Source organism: Coregonus clupeaformis, chromosome 28, assembly GCF_020615455.1.
Source record: "Coregonus clupeaformis isolate EN_2021a chromosome 28, ASM2061545v1, whole genome shotgun sequence".
NCBI classification, from domain to species: Eukaryota; Metazoa; Chordata; class Actinopteri; order Salmoniformes; family Salmonidae; genus Coregonus; species Coregonus clupeaformis.
Window position 1 is genome coordinate 22,251,899 of NC_059219.1, and position 19,102 is coordinate 22,271,000.

Below are 19,102 nucleotides of genomic sequence, written 5' to 3' on the forward strand. Positions count from 1 at the left end.
GGTAGTTGAACTAAATTCAAATCTTAGTATTTTTTTCAGTAGTTAATTAGCCTACTTTTTTGCCATGTAGCGGTGTAGCTAACTAATGGAACTACACAATACTTTTTTTTGCAAAAAATAAAATATGGGTGAAGAAGCAAGATTTGTCTTACTTTTTCGGCATCAGACCTGCCTAATTCTCACTTGAAACATGTTTTGTAATAGGCTAAATTACACATTCTGTGAACAGCTGACTCCAGAGTTATCTGTTCTTGAAATTTGTAGTCTATGACATTTCATGTTTAAATATGAGAATTTTTCACGAAGTAGTTTGAAAGTAGTGATGCTACCCCTTTAAAGTAACTTTAGTTACCTAAAACTTCTTACAGTGTGAAGTAGGCCTAATTGGTAGCTTGGTAAACTATATTTTCAGAATAGTTTCCCTACCACTGGTTAAAAACTAAACCACATTAAATGTTTTTGATGCATGGCTTACAGAGCATATAAACTAGAGGCAAAGTCAAATAACATTGTGTGAATTAGGCCTATATGCAATAAAAGTTGAACATGTATACACCAACTGTAGAAATGTTGCATAAAACGAAATGTTGCATTGCTGATATTGGTTGATGTTTTAGTATTTTGATAAAAAAATCAAAAGCGTTGATATGACAAACAGGAGCTCGTTTGATTTCCAAACGATAACTAAGGCTGCGTTTACACAGGCAGCCAAATATATATTTGTGAAATTATTGACAAAATATCTGATCTGATAAGGCAAAACATCAGATTTGAGCTGTCTGTTTAAACGCAGCCTAACTGGCCACAAGCATCGAACGTCATCACACTTATTCAATGATGGCTTGTAAATATAAAATCCAAGTGCTCCATCTTTCGGTGAGAAGGGTTCATGCTGTTTTTTAGTGGTACTCCCGCCAGTAGATGGCAGCAAAGCAGATAAGCCCTAGCTCTGTTGACGCTAACGTCAGAGCGGAAACAGTCGGCGAATATGAAAATCTCACGCTAAAATAAAATAAATAAATGAAAATGGTGGATGCGCGGTTCTTTTGAAAGGGCTCCAAAGTTGATCAACAAATATTAAATATTTGGGTCACCGTCGTATTTTGTGAATCAACGCCTACAGTGATTGGAAATAATTTGGTGAGTGTAATAGCCACATATAGCATTTCATGTATGTCTGTGTTGAAACATTTTGGTAGCTGGCTAGCTAGCTAACGTTACAGTAATGGTGTATACAGTACTACTAGTAACGTTAGTACGTTAGCGACTATATAAACCAAATATACTTTTCATCTGTGAACTTTAACGTTCTCTAGCTAGATAGCTAAATGTCAACCAATCTCTTTTGTAGATAGCTATTGAATATAGTGTTAGCTTTTCAAAAAATCACACTGATTCAAATCTGACATGATTTGATGATCTCTCATTTTAAGTGGAACCATGGACACAGTGGATACTCGATTCGCCCATTTGTTGCAGCCTATCCGTGAGCTCACGAAAAACTGGGACATTGATGTGGCCTCGGAGTTGGCAGATTATCTGGAGGAGGTAGGAATGAGCCCGTGGCATGCATTATGGGGTAAATCATGGAAACAAAATAGACTTCAAGAACTGTATTAACAACATTGTTGTGTGTCAACACACAGCCTTGAATTAATCAATGGAGTCACCAACTGGTTTGAAAATCACACAGACCAAGGCTGGAGTAGACTGTTCAGAAAGCTTTTCCTCTTACACATTGATATACACTGCATTTACCACTGTCATATTGTCTCTATGGTCTGGCAGTTGGATGAGATGTGCATCTCCTTCGATGGGGGCAAAACCACTCTGAACTTTGCAGAGGCAGCGCTGCTCATCCAAGGCTCAGCATGCATCTACAGCAAGAAGGTGAGAAGTTCCTTGTTAAAAAAGAACAACATCATATGCTGGTTTCATATAATGTTCCTGACTTGTTGTCCAAAAGTAACTATGTGATCCACGACAATTCATTTGATTTCAACTGTGGTATAACTACGATATTGGTATTGTTAGCACCTTGAGTTTTTGAAAAGCATGTTACAGATCAAATGTATTATTATTAGTGTTTCCCCTAGGATTTGTTTCAGCAAAGTGGGGGTGTCATGGTAGCGGGAGTGGCCAACGGCGCCGTCTCCGACCAACATTTTTTAGAGGCCCTCGAAATGGGGCAGAGAGAATTTTACTGTTTTAAAACTTGTTTCCTTCAATTCTACACATTTTTTGTCAAGGGGCTGACTGGCTGAGAGAGAAAAAAAAACAGTTTTAAAGCTAATATCCTTCAATTCTTCTACATTTTGCCATGGGGCTGAGAGAAATTGCAGTTTTAAAGCAAATTTCCTTCAATTCTACACATTTTGCCATGGCTTATGCCATGTTCCTATGCTATCTATCTGAGTGACTCAAACGTTATAACAAAATCAATGGGGGCTCCATGCCATGACATTTTTAAAATGTTAGATTCTCCCCCAATGTCTAGTTTTTATTTAGGTGATTGTTAGTTCTCAAAGATGATCTTATTAAAAAACATATTGCGCCATGATCTTTTCTACATACTTTATATCTGGCTTTAGTGGTTTAAGTATACACTGAAAAGTTTTTCCATCCCTCAAATTATTTTCAAAACAAAATCATATATACATTTTTTTTATCGTATTTGTTGTGGGGCGGCAACGATTTAGCAGCCCGCTACTGCTAAATGAATATAAGGGAAACACTTTATTATAATGTATTATTGTTTGATTCAGGTGGAGCATCTGTACAATCTGGTGTACCAAACTCTGGACTACATCAACGACAGAAACAGGAAGTAAGTACAGTGCCTTCAGAAAGTATTCACACCCCTTGACTTTTTCCACATTTTGTTGTGTTATATCCTGAATTTAAATTGGATTACATTGAGATTTTGTATCACTGGCCTACACACAATACCCCATAACGTCAAAGTGGAATCTTTTTAGTCATTTTAACAAATTAATAAGAAATTTAAAGCTGAAATGTCTTGAGTCAATAAGTATTCAACCCATTTGTTATGGCAAGCCTAAATAAGTTCAGCAGTAAAAATGTGCTTAACATGATTTTTGAATTACTACCTCATCTCTGTACCACACACATACAATTATCTGTAAGGTCCCTCAGTCAAGCAGTGAATTTCAAACACAGGAAGACAGTGAAAAGAAGGAAGCCTGTACAAAATATAAATATTCCAAAACATGCATCCTGTTTGCAATAAGGCACTAAAGTAAAACTGCAAACAAATATGTCAAAGAAATTAACTTTATGTCTTGAATACAAAGCTTTGGCCTAGTTATAGTTGACTAAAATTGGCTTGAAAATCTATGGCAAGACCTGAAAATGGGTGTCTAGCAATGATCAACAACCAACTTGATAATGCTTGAAGAATTTAAAAAAGAATAATGTGAAAATATTGTACAATCCAGGTGTGCAAAGCTCTTGGAGACTTACCCAGTATTGACTCCGGGGTGTGAATACTTATGTAAATTAGATATTTCTGTATTTCATCTTCAAAAATGTCTAAAAACATGTTTTCACTTTGTCATTATGGGGTATTGTGTGTAGATGAGTGAGGAAAACCCCCCCCCATATGTAATCCATTTTGAATTCTGGCTGTAGCACAACACAATGTGGAATAAGTCAAGGGGTATGTACCCTGCCTCGCTCCCCGTGAACACACAGCACCACTCAAGCCACCAGTCTTTATGGTGCTCTACTTCCTCACTTCATTTCTCATTGAGTTAAAGGGATTTGTACCTGTCATTTTCAGGAAAGATAAACAAGCAGTGACATCTGGAGAGGGTGACCTGGATGGGGCCTCATCCAACAATGCTAATGATGACGGCGGGGTAAGAGAGTGGAGCTGGGGGCGGTGACAGTTGGGCTAGGAAACCCTTGCCAAAGAGTGCCATAGGGTGTGTTTAGCAGGCTTTAGTTCCGGCCCAACACTGTTATTGCTGGATTTTACTGATGTTTGTTGTTCCCCCAGTTTGACTCCTTAGACCAGGATACAACAGATGTCTCACTGCAGTCAGAGATGAAGAATGAGACCAACACGGTGAGTGTCCCCCTCTGGAAACATTTAACCCTTTATAAATGCCCCTCCAGAATGTACAATATATTGATTGGTGTATCAATCAGACTAACTGATTTGTGTGTGTGTCCATGATTCTATCTGTGTAAATTATTGTCCTGTGTGTTCCTTAGAATGTGGACGTGGCCCCTCTTCCCCCTGAGTCTCTGATTCCTCCTGAGGCGTTTGAGAAACAGAAGCTGCTTCTCATGAGGTGGGTGCCAAGTCCACGGCCTAAACCGCCCTCAACATGATGAACTCTTCTGTAGAATAACTACATAACAACTATGAAACATTGTAGGCCTTGCCATTTGTAGCTGCCTTACTTTTTGGTGGAACTAATTTTCTGTAGAGGGCTGTCATATCAATGTTTGTGTGTGTGCCCTGTGTGTATGTGCTGCAGTCTGAAGGGAGAGGTGCTGGGCAGCTGTAAGGACTTCAGGATGAACACGTTCACTCCGGACGCCCTCGGTATCATCCGCCTCTTCCTGGCCTCCTCTCAGTCCCACTTCCTCAGGGACGCCCTGTCTGTCGCACCCCTGGCCCCCGTCACCCTGTTCGAGCACCAAGGTAGAGAGGCATATGGATACAGTATATCGACAGATGTACACAACTGTAGTCAAGCCAAAACAGCCAACTGATCATAGAAAACACATCATAGATTTGGTTTCTCTGTGAGTGGGCTGGGAGTGTTTGTGATGTGTTTAGCCTCCAACAATCTCAACAGAGCACTAAATCCCATACCATGTTGCCAGGACCAGCTCAAATGGAATATACGGTTCTTTTAATGTATATTTCTAAGCTAAGGCCGGGTGCTGACATCCTTATTGTTGTTGTGTCCAGGTGATGCAGAGCTTGCAGCAGGGGATGCCGGGGTGGGCGTTGTCGGCGAGGATGGTGGTGATGCCGGTGCGGATAACTTCCTGCCCCTGGAGGACAATGGGATGGAGATGGACCAGGGACCCGAGGAACATATTGACAGACACCAGGTAGGAACGTAGAAATCTCTCTCACACACACACACACATTTTTATATATATATATACATGCATGCATGCATGCATGCATGCATGCATGCAGAGGAACTGTAGGTATCACACATGCCTAGTTCCATTACAGCTAGTAACCCCTTTATCGTAGCCCTTTTATGGGACCTTGTGTTGAATTGTGTAAGATTTGTATCACCATGTGTTGGGTTGGGTTTATTTATGTCTTGTATCAGTGTGTTCTAACTTGTTCTCTCCCAGGCCCCCATTGAAGGGAGGATGTTGAGGGAGAGGAAAGGAGTCCAGCAGCTCTCTGAGGAGGAGCAGGACAAACAGAGGATGGAGGAGGAGAGGGCTCAGACGGTACGGTTACCCATCACAACCACGATGGATAAACCACCACACATTTAGAGATGGAAAATAACTATTCTAGTACGCTCGTTGTTTTTTTGTTGTCTTTGATGTGATGATTGTTGTGATGCAGGCAAACATATGGAGGTTACATGACCTTTATGATACAGTCGGAGAGGACAAGCCTCTGAAAACAGGTGAGAACCTTTTCCTATCGATACGATTCTTACTCACTGAGTGTATTTTCTATGAGGGGGCCTGCCTGTGTTAAATGTGTGTGTTCTTTCGCCATAGGAAAATGTTATAAGGTTCCTCCGGGTCTTGATGATTCTGGGAAGAGGAAAAGGAAAGGCCCCTCTGCGCTGCAGGACTTCTGGACCTGGTACACTGGCACCTGTAAGTTGTGTGTAAACGCGTGTGTTGGTGTGTCTATGAAGACTAAATAGGATGGTATATACCTGACAAATACCTCCTCTTGTTGCAGATGACCCCCCTGAACCCAGGCTAAAGAATGGACCCACGTATACAGGTAATGGTGGATCTCATAACTAAATGACAGGAGATAGAGGAGTTCTCTTTTGGACCCGCGATTATATGGCGCTTACAGCAAGTGGTGTTTCTTTTACAGACTTGAACTACATCTATATGAGTAAAATGAAAGACAAGCTGAAGACCCGGAAAAGGATTCTTAGAAAAACGGTATGTGTGTACTGCTATGGGTCATGCTGCAAGGAGCATTTGTTGCTGTTTTTAGTGTTGAGTGTGTATGAGTATGTACTGAACATACAGCCTTTTGCCCTTACAGGGTGTGTTTGTGTCTGATGTGGAGCTGAGAAGGACGTACCTGCAACTGGACGCGAGAGAAGAGGAGGAGGAGTCAGAGGGCCTCAGACACCACGACCCGCTAGGCCTGCACGATGACCTCTCTGACAACGAACATGACCCTTTGACTGATGAAGCCCCAGCTGACTTCCTGAATGGACAGGACTTCATACCAGGTAGACACTGTCCTGTCTGTCTTTCTATCTCTGACCACATTCACACCTGCTATTAACTGCACACATTTTAAGGCAAGGTGTAAACGGAGCCATCAGGTCTTGACTGTGTGTCTATGTCCATTGACTGACTGTAGAGTTAGACTAATGTATTAGTGTCACTCCACAATGATACGTTACTTGACAAAAAAAACACAGATTAAAAACCACTTGTGTACCATTCAGAAAGTTTTAAGACACTGTAGGCAATCATAGGCAAAGATAGTATGTTTACAATGTTTCTGTTGCTGCCAGGGGCAGACATGGACGGACTGAGTTACGAAGACCTGGTGAAGAAGAGTGTGGTACGTGTCTCAATGCCCCAGTCTTTCTGGGTCATGTTCCAGCGAGGAATACTAGAGGGTTCTGTGTAGCTACAGTGAGGGAAAAAACTATTGGATCCCCTGCTGATTTTGTACGTTTGCCCACTGACAAAGACATGATCAGTCTATAATTTGAATGGTAGGTTTATTTGAACAGTGAGACAGAATAACATTAAAAAAAAACCAGAAAAATGCATGTCAAAAATGTTATAAATTGATTTGCATTTTAATAAGGGAAATAAGTATTTGACCCCTCTGCAAAACATGACTTAGTACTTGGTGGCAAAACCCTTGTTGGCAATCACAGAGGTCAGACGTTTCTTGTAGTTGGCCACCAGGTTTGCACACATCTCAGGAGGGATTTTGTCCCACTCCTCTTTGCAGATCTTCTCCAAGTCATTAAGGTTTCGAGCCTGACGTTTGGCAACTGGAACATTCAGCTCCCTCCACAGATTTTCTATGGGATTAAGGTCTGGAGACTGGCTAGGCCACCCCAGGACCTTAATGTGCTTCTTCTTGAGCCACTCCTTTGTTGCCTTGGCCGTGTGTTTTGGGTCATTGTCATGCTGGAATACCCATCCACGATCCATTTTCAATGCCCTGGCTGAGGGAAGGAGGTTCTCAACCAAGATTTGACGGTACATGGCCCTGTCCATCGTCCCTTTGATGCGGTGAAGTTGTCCTGTCCCCTTAGCAGAAAAACACCCCCAAAGCATAATGTTTCCACCTCAATTTTTGACGGTGGGGATGGTGTTCTTGGGGTCATAGGCAGCATTCCTCCTCCTCCAAACACGGCGAGACAGACGGACATGTATATGTGCTTTCTTGAGCAGGGGGACCTTGCGGGCGCTGCAGGATTTCAGTCCTTCACGGCATAGTGTGTTACCAATTGTTTTCTTGGTGACTATGGTCCCAGCTGCCTTGAGATCATTGACAAGATCCTCCCGTGTAGTTCTGGGCTGATTCCTCACCGTTCTCATGATCATTGCAACTCCACGAGGTGAGATCTTGCATGGAGCCCCAGGCCGAGGGAGATTGACAGTTATTTTGTGTTTCTTCCATTTGCGAATAATCACACCAACTGTTGTCACCTTCTCACCAAGCTGCTTGGCAATGGTCTTGTAGCCCATTCCAGCCTTGTGTAGGTCTACAATCTTGTCCTTGACATCCTTGGAGAGCTCTTTGGTCTTGGCCATGGTGGAGAGTTTGGAATCTGATTGATTGATTGCTTCTGTGGACAGGTGTCTTTTATACAGGTAACACAATGAGATTAGGAGCACTCCCTTTAAGAGTGTGCTCCTAATCTCAGCTCGTTACCTGTATAAAAGACACCTGGGAGCCAGAAATCTTTCTGATTGAGAGGGGGTCAAATACTTATTTCCCTCATTAAAATGCAAATCAATTTATAACATTTTTGACTTGCGTTTTTCTGGATTTTGTTGTTGTTATTCTGTCTCTCACTGTTCAAATAAACCTACCATTAAAATTATAGACTGATCATGTCTTTGTCAGTGGGAAAACATACAAAATCAGCAGGGGATCAAATACTTCTTCCCCTCACTGTAGCCACTGATGTTCCCCCCACTTCCTTCATATTTCAGGAGCAGTTCCTGGTGAACTCCCAGGGTTATGCCCAGGAGACGGCGCTGTCGAAAAGAGTGAAGGAATGGGAGGACAAAATACGACCGAAGCTCACCTATCAGGTAAGATTCAATTATATACTTTCCAGACATTTTGCTGTAGATCAACCAATTTTAATTGAAAAAATTGACAGTATCTATTCTAATCAAATATATTATCATGTTTCACTCTGTTGGTGATTTCTAGTGTGGCATGATGTGTGATCTGTTGGCTAAACCTCCTGACCCCATGTCTCTGTAGGAGGAGCGTCCTACCTTTGACATCCATGACTATGGGGACAGGATCGTAGCAGCGTTGAGCAGTGTGGGCCAGAGGAGGACCTTCGCCTCTATAGTCCACGGCATGGACAACTTCGAGGCCTGCAAGTACATGCTGGCTTCCCTTCAGCTGGTGAGTATGTGTGTGTGATTTGAAGGAATTTAATACACCACAATCTAATCAAGTGTAATCAGCCACTGTCTGGAGTTTACAGTCTTGACACTGAACTGAACACTTGATATTTAAAGATACTGGATTTTATTGTATGACAAATTAGTTTGATAGCTTCTAGAACAAGATGTATTTGTCTATAGTAACTCCATTACTCTACCATCAGGACACTGTGTTATCAGGTAGAGGTTATTATCATGCTATCCTCTGTAGCTCAGCTGGTAGAGCGCGGCGCTTGTAACGCCAAGGTAGTGGGTTCGATCCCCGGGACCACCCATACACAAAAAATGTATGCACGCATGACTGTAAGTCGCTTTGGATAAAAGCGTCTGCTAAATGGCATATTATTTTATTATTTATTATCTCCTCTTCAGGCCAATGACTACACAGTGGAGATCGACAGGAGTGAGGGTCTTGAGGAAAGCATCGACACCATGGGACTCACTCTGCTCAGCAAACACAGGGCCAACCAACGATTCAAGAACGCCCTTGCAACCTCAGACCCTATATGACCCAGACCCATTCATCTCCTGAACCTGATCATGTGTGTGTGAGCTCTTGCCTCCTATAGATTTAGTGGGGACTAGGGACACATTACTCTGAAACGTGGTACACACTCGTATGTGTGATGCCCCTTGTGCCTACTGGACCACTAGTACTGACCTGCTCTATCAACATGAGCTGGCTGCACCCGTTCTCTCGCTCGCTCACGTACTTGCTCTTATTTAATTTCAATCTCCTGTCTATTGTTTGATCTTTGGTGTCTCTGTATGTCTGTCTGTCTCATACATCTGTGTATTCCTCTGGTTATCTCAAGAAAAATAAGCAATTTTTATCTCTTTCACCTGCATCTACACAATATATTTACTTACCAGATGTCGCACTCTGGGTATGTTGTGGTGTGTCGGTAGTGTTAATTGACTAACCCTAAGAATATCACCCTTTTCCCAATGTTTGTCATGACATACATTTTCTATATCAGATGAGAGGGCTTTTAAGAAAACCTTAATCATTTTTCTACTTTCATTCAAGAGAATATAACCTAAATTGGGAAATTGTTTAACTAGTTTGTAAGGAAAAATATTTTTTTTACTCTGGCCAAAAATGTGTATAAAATAAAACAAAACAAAACATGTTATCTTAGTAACATCCAACAGCGTGTGGATGTTACTAAGATTATATGAACACACTTTCAATATTGCAACACCTACTAATGACTAGGGCCCTTGACTAAAGACTAGTATAAAGATAATTTCATATCCAGGTAATTCTCGGTGTCAGACAAAAACAATTTATTGCACACACAGAATCAGCATAGCCTCGATGAAGCGTCCATATTGTTGTGGTTCAGTCTGGTCTGGGAATAATTCAACACAGGGCCTCATTTCTGATGGAGGATTATTGTTATCTGGACTTTGGGTTCAGCCTAAATTTAACATACTATAGGTCTTTGATACAGTCTTGTTGGCGTGGTTACCATCATTCACTCAGGGAGTTTGACGTAGCTCTTCATATGGTTCCTGATGCTCTCAGCAATCTGCACGTCATCCTTCATCCTGTTGTAATAGTCCAGGAACAGTCCATCTGGGTTGACCAGGTAGATGAGGATGGTGTGGTCCACTATATAGTCCCCGTCCTCATCCTTAGGTCCAGGGCTGGCGTACACCCTGTAGTCCTTCCCCGCCACCTTCACCTCCTCTGGGGTACCCGTCAGGCCGATCAGCCGGGGGTGGAAGTCCTTCACGTACCTCTCCAGGGCCGCCACATCGTCTCGTTCCGGGTCGACCGTCACAAACAGCGGTTGGACCGGAGGGAGAGACGGGTCCTTGTCCAGAGTGCTGACCACAGCAGATATCTTATCCAGCTCATCGGGGCAGATGTCAGGGCAGTGGGTGAAGCCAAAGTAGAGGAGCACCCAGCTACCCAGGAAGTCTCTCTTGGTCCTGCGGTGCCCCCTGTGGTCAAGGAGGCTGTAGTCTCCCTGGCCCAGGGTCACCTTTTTCAACTGCTCTATACGCTGCATTCTGTGATTTTGCTGCTTCTCATTACGCACGTACCACCAGGTGCCAAGCAGACCCCCGCCGAACAGCAGGGTGACCACCAGCCGTGTTCGCAGCCTGATATTGGCTGTGGAGGTGTTGGGTCCCTGGGATAGGGCGGCCCTCTGGGTGAAGCGGGAGAGGGGGCCACGGGAACTCCCCAGTGTCTGCTGTGGGTGTGTAAAAGGCCCATACAGCCCTGTCCTATGTTTAGGGGTATGGTGTCCACAGACAGGTGCCTGTGAGGAGAGCCACGCCCTCTGGAGGTGGTGTGTGGAGCCAGAAGTCTGTTGGACTGCTGAAGACCTCAAGGTGCATCTCAGGAGTCTCCCAGACGTAGCATGGAGGTCACCACCTATGAAGGCTACAAGTCCCAGCATACTTCCCACAGCAAACCTAGAAGACGGGTGGAGAATAAAGGGTCGACACTAGTTACCACAGGCACAAAGTCTAAACCCTGCCTATTTATACAATCTATCTTCTTAAAATGTGAGTGATAAACCTAACCTTACGCCTAACCAAAACATTTTTTTATGCATTTTTAAGATATAGCCAATTTTGACTTTGTGGCTATGGTAACTAAGGGAAACCAGAATAAAGTGAGAACGTAAGCAAGATATGTGTTCCCAAGGCATACTAGCCCATTCAGTCTAATAACACCACAGGATTTAGCTCTGTAATTGTCCTGACACTGTCAAACCATACCACAATCATCAGCAACACAGCACTACTACAAAGACAGTACAGTACTACTAGTAGGCTACTCGAGCTAAACTGCATCCTTCTCATGTCCAGCTTGAGTGGCGTGCTATCTAGCTAAGCCAACAAGCTACCTGATTTAGATGCAGAAGTTGTTATGAGCAATGACGGAGCTCTTTAAAGTAGTCATGCTTTCATACAATATGCAGGTTATCTTATAATATCCCATTATGATGGCAAAATGGATAACATAGCTAGGCTAGCTACCTCAACTTCCTGGCTGGTCGACCTTTACATGCACACACTGCTCATGCGACGCTGCTGTTACATGACCACCATCTTTTCAGATATGTTTATTCGACAACACCGATATGTAATAAATAAACAAAACAAAAACTACTATTATGAACAATCCAACAATTGGTAAATGTGTCTGACAATTGTGTTGTTACAAAAGAGTTAGCACAGAATAAATGTACATGTTGAAATCACATCGGCAGATTCGTGTACATCTCTGTTTGCGTCCTAGAGTTTCCACTAGGTTGTGGTGTTGTCTCTCCTACAAGCTCCAGAGTTCAAATGTACATGAATTCCTTCCGTTTATCTTCTTTCTTTCACGTGTAGGTAATTTGTTGGTGCTGGATATCCAATGATTTCATCAGAATGTTCTGCATGGTTACATACTTCCATGGTTCAAGAGATCATGAAAAAAAAAAAATACAAAACATAAAACGTAGGCTCTGAAAAGGTATGCTCCATTCAATTTATCTTGTAACCTGCTCCCTCTCACCAATCTTGCTTCATCATTGGTCAGAGAATGAAGGCCTACAGAGCAATTTGGGTTTGGGGTAAATCCATCCCAATCAATGAACAACAGCATGTTTTTATTTTAATTTTCTTACCCGGCCACAGATGATAGATATGATCTCTATGCACTGGTGTAGCTTGTGATTTTGATGGGGAAATCAATTATTCGTTTGAGCTCACTTCCAGTGTTTTCCCATCCTAATAGTAGTGGTGCGTTTTTATACCACGGTGTGTGTATGTGTCATATATATATATATATATACAGTACCAGTCAAAAGTTTGGACACACCTACTCATTCAAGGGTCTTTCTTTATTTTTTTTACTATTTTCTACATTGTAGAATAATAGTGAAGACATCAAAACTATGAAATAACACATATGGAATCATGTAGTAACCAAAAAAGTGTTAAACAAATCAAAATATATGTTATATTTTAGATTCTTCAAAGTAGCCACCCTTTGCCTTTATGACAGCTTTGCACACTCTTGGCATTCTCTCAACCAGCTTCACCTGGAATGCTCTTTCAACAGTCTTGAAGGAGTTCACACATATGCTGAGCACTTGTTGGCTGCTTTTCCTTCACTCTGCGGTCCAACTCATCCCAAACCATCTCAATTGGGTTGAGGTCAGTGGATTGTGGAGGCCAGGTCATCTGATGCAGCACTCCATCACTCTCCTTCTTGGTCAAATAGCCCTTACACAGCCTGGAGGTGTGTTGGGTCAATGTCCTGTTGAAAAACAAATGATAGTCCCACTAAGCCCAAACCAGATGGGATGTCGTATCGCTGCAGAATGCTGTGGTAGCCATGCTGGTTAAGTATGCCTTGAATTCTAAATAAATCACAGACAGTGTCACCAACAAAGCACCCCCACACCATAACACCTCCTCCTCCATGCTTAACGGCGGAGATCATCCGATCACCCACACCGCATCTCACAAAGACACGGCGGTTGTAACCAAAAATCTCAAATTTGGACTCCAGACCAAAGGACATATTTTCACCGGTCTAATGTCCATTGCTCATGTTTCTTGGCCCAAGCAGGTCTCTTCTTCTTATTGGTGTCCTTTAGTAGTGATTTCTTTGCAGCAATTCGACCATGGAGGCCTGATTCACACAGTCCCCTCTGAACAGTTGATGTTGAGATGTGTCTGTGACTTAATCTGTGAAGCATTTATTTGGGCTGCAATTTCTCAGGCTGGTAACTCTAATGAACTTATCCTCTGCAGCAGAGGTAACTGGGTCTTCCTTTCCTGTGGCGGTCCTCATGAGAGCCAGTTTCATCATAGCGCTTGATGGTTTTTGCGACTACACTTGAAGAAACTTTCAAAGTTCTTGAAACGTTCCATATTGACTGACCTTCATGTCTTAAAGTAATGATGGACTGCCATTTCTCTTTGCTTATTTGAGCTGTTTTTGCAATAATATGAACTTGGTATTTTACCAAATAGGGCTATCTTCTGTATACCCCCCCTACCTTGTCACAACATAACTGATTGGCTCAAACGCATTAAGAAGGAAAGAAATTCCACAAATTAACTTTTAAAAAGGCACACCTGTTAATTGAAATGCATTCCAGGTGACTACTTCATGAAGCTGGTTGAGAGAATGCCAAGCGTGTGCAAAGCTGTCATCAAGGCAAAGGGTGGCTATTTAAAGTATATTTTGATTTGTTTAACACTTTTTTGGTTACTACATGATTCCATATATGTTATTTCATAGTTTAGATGTATTCACTATTATTCTACAATGCAGAAAATAGTAAAAATAAAGAAAAACCCTTGAATGAGTAGGTGTGTCCAAACTTTTGACTGGTACTGTGTATATACAGTTGAAGTCGGAAGTTTACATACACTTAGGTTGGAGTCATTAAAACTTGTTTTTCAACCACTCCACACATTTCTTGTTAACAAACTATAGTTTGGCAAGTCGGTTAGGACATCTACTTTGTGCATGACCCTAGTAATTTTTCCAACAATTGTTTACACACAGATTATTTCACTTATAATTCACTGTATCACAATTCCAGTGGGTCAGAAGTTTACATACACTAAGTTGACTGTGCCTTTAAACAGCTTGGAAAATTCTAATAAATGATGTCATGGCTTTAGAAGCTTCTGATAGGCTAATTGACATCATTTGAGTCAATTGGAGGTGTACCTGTGGATGTATTTCAAGGCCTACCTTCAAACTCAGTGCCTCTTTGCTTGACATCAAGGGAAAATCTAAAGAAATCAGCCAAGACCTCAGAAAAACAATTCTAGACCTCCACAAGTCTGGTTCATCCGTGGGAGCAATTTCCAAACGCCTGAAGGTACCATGTTCATCTGTATGAACAATAGTACGCAAGTATAAACACCATGGGACCACGCAGCCATCATACCGCTCAGGAAGGAGACGCATTCTGTCTCCTAGAGATGAACGTACTTTGGTGCGAAAAGTGCAAATAAATCCCAGAACAACAGCAAATGACCTTGTGAAGATGCTGGTGGAAACAGGTACAAAAGTATCTATATCCACAGTAAAACGAGTCCTATATCAACATAACCTGAATGGCTGCTTGTCACGAATTCTGCCGAGACTGCTCCTCCTCATTGCTCGGGCAGGCTTCGGCGTTCGTCGTCCCCGGAGTACTGGCTGCCACGGTTGAATGTTTCGATGTGCGTTTGGTTTGGTCTGTCTGTTACACCTGTGTCCGTTTGAGTCTGATTATGTGCCCTATAAGTTTCCTGTGTTGTTTTCGTTAGTTTGTGTGTTATTGTCCGCCTGTCCGTTGGTGTAACCTGTGCAGTACTCTGGACTTTGTTTATTGTTACGCACTGTGTTGCGTTGTCGCTCGCCTCCTTTGTTGAGGCCCTTTAATTTTGGTACTGTTTTACAGTTAGTAAAGTCTTGTTTGACTCAGCCTATGCGTCCTGCGTCTGACTCCTCAACCACATCCACATCAACACTGACACCGCTCAGCAAGGAAGAAGCCACTGCTCCAAAACCACCATAAAAAAGCCAGACTACAGTTTGCAACTGCACATGGGGACAAAGATCGTACTTTTTGGAGAAATGTCCTCTGGTCTGATGAAACAAAAATAGAACTGTTTGGCCATAATGACCATCGTTATGTTTGGAGGAAAAAGGGGAAGACTTGCAAGCCGAAGAACACCATCCCAACCGTAAAGCACAGGGGTGGCAGCATCATGCTGTGGGGGTACTTTGCTGCAGGAGGGACTGGTGCACTTCACAAAATAGATGGCATCATGAGGAAGGAAAATGATGTGGATATATTGAAGCAACATCTCAAGACATCAGTCAGGAAGTTAAAGCTTGGTCGCAAATTAGTCTTCCAAATGGACAATGACCCCAAGCATACTTTCAAAGTTGTGGCAAAATGGCTTAAGGACAACAAAGTCAAGGTATTGGAGTGGCCATCACAAAGCCCTGACCTCAATCCTATAGAACATTTGTGGGCAGAACTGAAAAGGCGTGTGTGAGCAAGGAGGCCTACAAACCTGACTCAGTTGCACCAGCTCTGTCAGGAGGAATGGGCCAAAATTCACCCAACTTATTGTGGGAAGCTTGTGGAAGACTACCCGAAATGTTTGACCCAAGTGTACAGTATGTAAACTTCTGACCCACTGGGAATGTGATGAAAGAATTAAAAGCTGTAAATAAATCATTCCCTCTACAATTATTCTGACATTTCACTTTCTTAAAATAAAGTGGTGATCCTAACTGACCTATGACAGGTAATTTTTATTATGATTAAATGTCAGGAATTGTGAAAAACTGAGTTTAAATGTTTTTGGCTAAGGTGTACAGTGGGGAAAAAATCCAGAAAATCACATTGTAGGATTTTTAATGAATGTATTTGCAAATTATGGTGGAAAATAAGTATTTGGTCACCTACAAACAAGCAAGATTTCTGGCTCTCACAGACCTGTAACTTCTTCTTTAAGAGGCTCCTCTGTCCTCCACTCGTTACCTGTATTAATGGCACCTGTTTGAACTTGTTATCAGTATAAAAGACACCTGTCCACAACCTCAAACAGTCACACTCCAAACTCCACTATGGCCAAGACCAAAAAGCTGTCAAAGGACACCAGAAACAAAATTGTAGACCTGCACCAGGCTGGGAAGACTGAATCTGCAATAGGTAAGCAGCTTGGTTTGAAGAAATCAACTGTGGGAGCAATTATTAGGAAATGGAAGACATACAAGACCACTGATAATCTCCCTCGATCTGGGGCTCCACGCAAGATCTCACCCCGTGGGGTCAAAATGATCACAAGAACGGTGAGCAAAAATCCCAGAACCACACGGGGGGACCTAGTGAATGACCTGCAGAGAGCTGGGACCAAAGTAACAAAGCCTACCATCAGTAACACACTACGCCGCCAGGGACTCAAATCCTGCAGTGCCAGACGTGTCCCCAGTACATGTCCAGGCCCGTCTGAAGTTTGCTAGAGTGCATTTGGATGATCCAGAAGAGGATTGGGAGAATGTCATATGGTCAGATGAAACCAAAATAGAACTTTTTGGTAAAAACTCAACTCGTCGTGTTTGGAGGACAAAGAATGCTGAGTTGCATCCAAAGAACACCATACCTACTGTGAAGCATGGGGGTGGAAACATCATGCTTTGGGGCTGTTTTTCTGCAAAGGGACCAGGACGACTGATCCGTGTAAAGGAAAGAAAGAATGGGGCCATGTGTCGTGAGATTTTGAATGAAAACCTCCTTCCATCAGCAAGGGCATTGAAGATGAAACGTGGCTGGGTCTTTCAGCATGACAATGATCCCAAACACACCGCCTGGGCAACGAAGGAGTGGCTTCGTAAGAAGCATTTCAAGGTCCTGGAGTGGCCTAGCCAGTCTCCAGATCTCAACCCCATAGAAAATCTTTGGAGGGAGTTGAAAGTCCGTGTTGCCCAACGACAGCCCCAAAACATCACTGCTCTAGAGGAGATCTGCATGGAGGAATGGGCCAAAATACCAGCAACAGTGTGTGAAAACCTTGTGAAGACTTACAGAAAACGTTTGACCTGTGTCATTGCCAACAAAGGGTATATAACAAAGTATTGAGAAACTTTTGTTATTGACCAAATACTTATTTTCCACCATAATTTGCAAATAAATTCATTAAAAATCCTACAATGTGATTTTCTGGATTTTATTTTCTCATTTTGTCTGTCATAGTTGACGTGTACCTATGATGGCCTCTCTCATCTTTTTAAGTGGGAGAACTTGCACAATTGGTGGCTGACTAAATACTTTTTTCCCCCACTGTATGTAAACTTCCGACTTCAACTGTATTGTCCATAATGTCTATACACACTATATACTGTATATTTATATTCCAGACTCTGACATTGCTCGTTCTAATATTTATATATTTCTTAATTCCTTTATTTTGCGTGTTTTGTTTTGTATTGTTAGATATTACTGCACTGTTGGAGATCGGAACATAAGCATTTCGTTACACCTGCGATAACATCTGCAAAATACGTATGTGTATGCGACCAATAACATTTTATTTTATTTTATTATTATAGAGTTACTCTCTCACCACCTCGCTGAGCTCTGGTCACTAAACTCAGCTCTGGCCCATATTCTCGCTCGCTCGCTCTCTCGCTCTCTCTCGCTCTCTCGCTCTCTCTCGCTCTCTCGCTCTCTCTCTCACACCAGTTCTCATAATCTGTTCCTCTCTCTCTCTTTTCCTCGCTCTATCTTGTAATATCTAGCTAAGGCTGTTTTTCATCTCTTTCTTTTCCTCTCTGTCTCTTTCTCATGGGATATGTTTGCCTTTCAAATTGAAACTAATTTAGATATGTTTACCGATGTGGTACGTTTACATTTTACATTTACGTCATTTAGCAGACTCTCTTATCCAGAGCGACTTACAAATTGGTGCATTCACCTTATAGCCAGTGGGATAACCACTTTACAATATGTTTTTTTTTTTGGGGGTAGAAGGATTACTTTATCCTATCCCAGGTATTCCTTAAAAAGGTGGGGTTTCAAGTGTCTCCTGAAGGTGGTGAGTGACTCCGCTGTCCTGGCGTCGTGAGGGAGCTTGTGGGGTGCCAGAGCAGCGAACAGTTTTGACTGGGCTGAGCGGGAACTGTGCTTCCGCAGAGGTAGGGGGGCCAGCAGGCCAGAGGTGGATGAACGCAATGTGCCTGGATTAGGACCTGTGCCGCTTCCTGTGTAAGGCAGGGTATAACTCTCTGAATGTTGTAGAGCATGAACCTACAGGATTGGGTCACCGCCTTGATGTTAGCGGAGAACGACAGGGTGTTGTCCAGGGTCACGCCAAGGCTCTTTGCACTCTGGGAGGAGGACACAACGGAGTTGTCAACCGTGATGGCGAGATCATGGAACGGGCAGTCCTTCCCCGGGAGGAAGAGCAGCTCCGTCTTGCCGAGGTTCAGCTTGAGGTGGTGATCCGACATCCACACTGATATGTCTGCCAGACATGCAGAGATGCGATTCGCCACCTGGTTATCAGAAGGGGAAAGGAGAAGATTAGTTGTGTGTCGTCTGCGTCGCAACGATAGGAGAGGCCATGTGAGGATATGACAGAGCCAAGTGACTTGGTGTGTAGTGGTGCAGGTAGTGCATAATACAATGTTGGCCTTATGGTAAGATGCATTGTGTTGTTCTACTGTAATAAGTGCAAATGTAAATGCCCCCAA

The 19,102-nt window shown here is 42.7% G+C and overlaps 2 protein-coding genes across 3 annotated transcripts; one reads left to right on the plus strand and one right to left on the minus strand.

Moving 5' to 3' along the window:
- Positions 1-971: 971 nt before the first annotated feature.
- Positions 972-10,034, plus strand: LOC121559141 (condensin-2 complex subunit H2-like). The gene is made up of 19 exons (XM_041872459.2): positions 972-1,140; positions 1,434-1,548; positions 1,789-1,890; positions 2,766-2,827; positions 3,803-3,881; positions 4,022-4,090; positions 4,240-4,319; positions 4,509-4,675; positions 4,949-5,094; positions 5,353-5,454; positions 5,576-5,639; positions 5,737-5,838; positions 5,927-5,971; positions 6,071-6,141; positions 6,248-6,440; positions 6,732-6,781; positions 8,401-8,502; positions 8,681-8,830; positions 9,244-10,034. The coding sequence occupies exons 2-19, from the start codon at positions 1,441-1,443 to the stop codon at positions 9,379-9,381; spliced, it is 1,830 nt and encodes a 609-aa protein (XP_041728393.1). The 5' UTR covers positions 972-1,140; positions 1,434-1,440; the 3' UTR covers positions 9,382-10,034.
- A 103-nt stretch (positions 10,035-10,137) lies between these two features.
- LOC121559143 (protein SCO2 homolog, mitochondrial) lies at positions 10,138-12,009 on the minus strand. 2 transcript variants are annotated; one of them, XM_041872460.1, is made up of 2 exons: positions 11,875-12,009; positions 10,138-11,304 (listed from the first exon to the last, which is right to left on the minus strand). In XM_041872460.1, the coding sequence occupies exon 2, from the start codon at positions 11,286-11,288 to the stop codon at positions 10,353-10,355; it is 936 nt and encodes a 311-aa protein (XP_041728394.1). In that variant the 5' UTR covers positions 11,289-11,304; positions 11,875-12,009; the 3' UTR covers positions 10,138-10,352. The 2 variants fall into 2 exon arrangements, with proteins under 2 accessions (XP_041728394.1, XP_041728395.1); XM_041872461.2 differs by lacking the exon at positions 11,875-12,009 and adding an exon at positions 11,742-11,864.
- Positions 12,010-19,102: the final 7,093 nt, after the last annotated feature.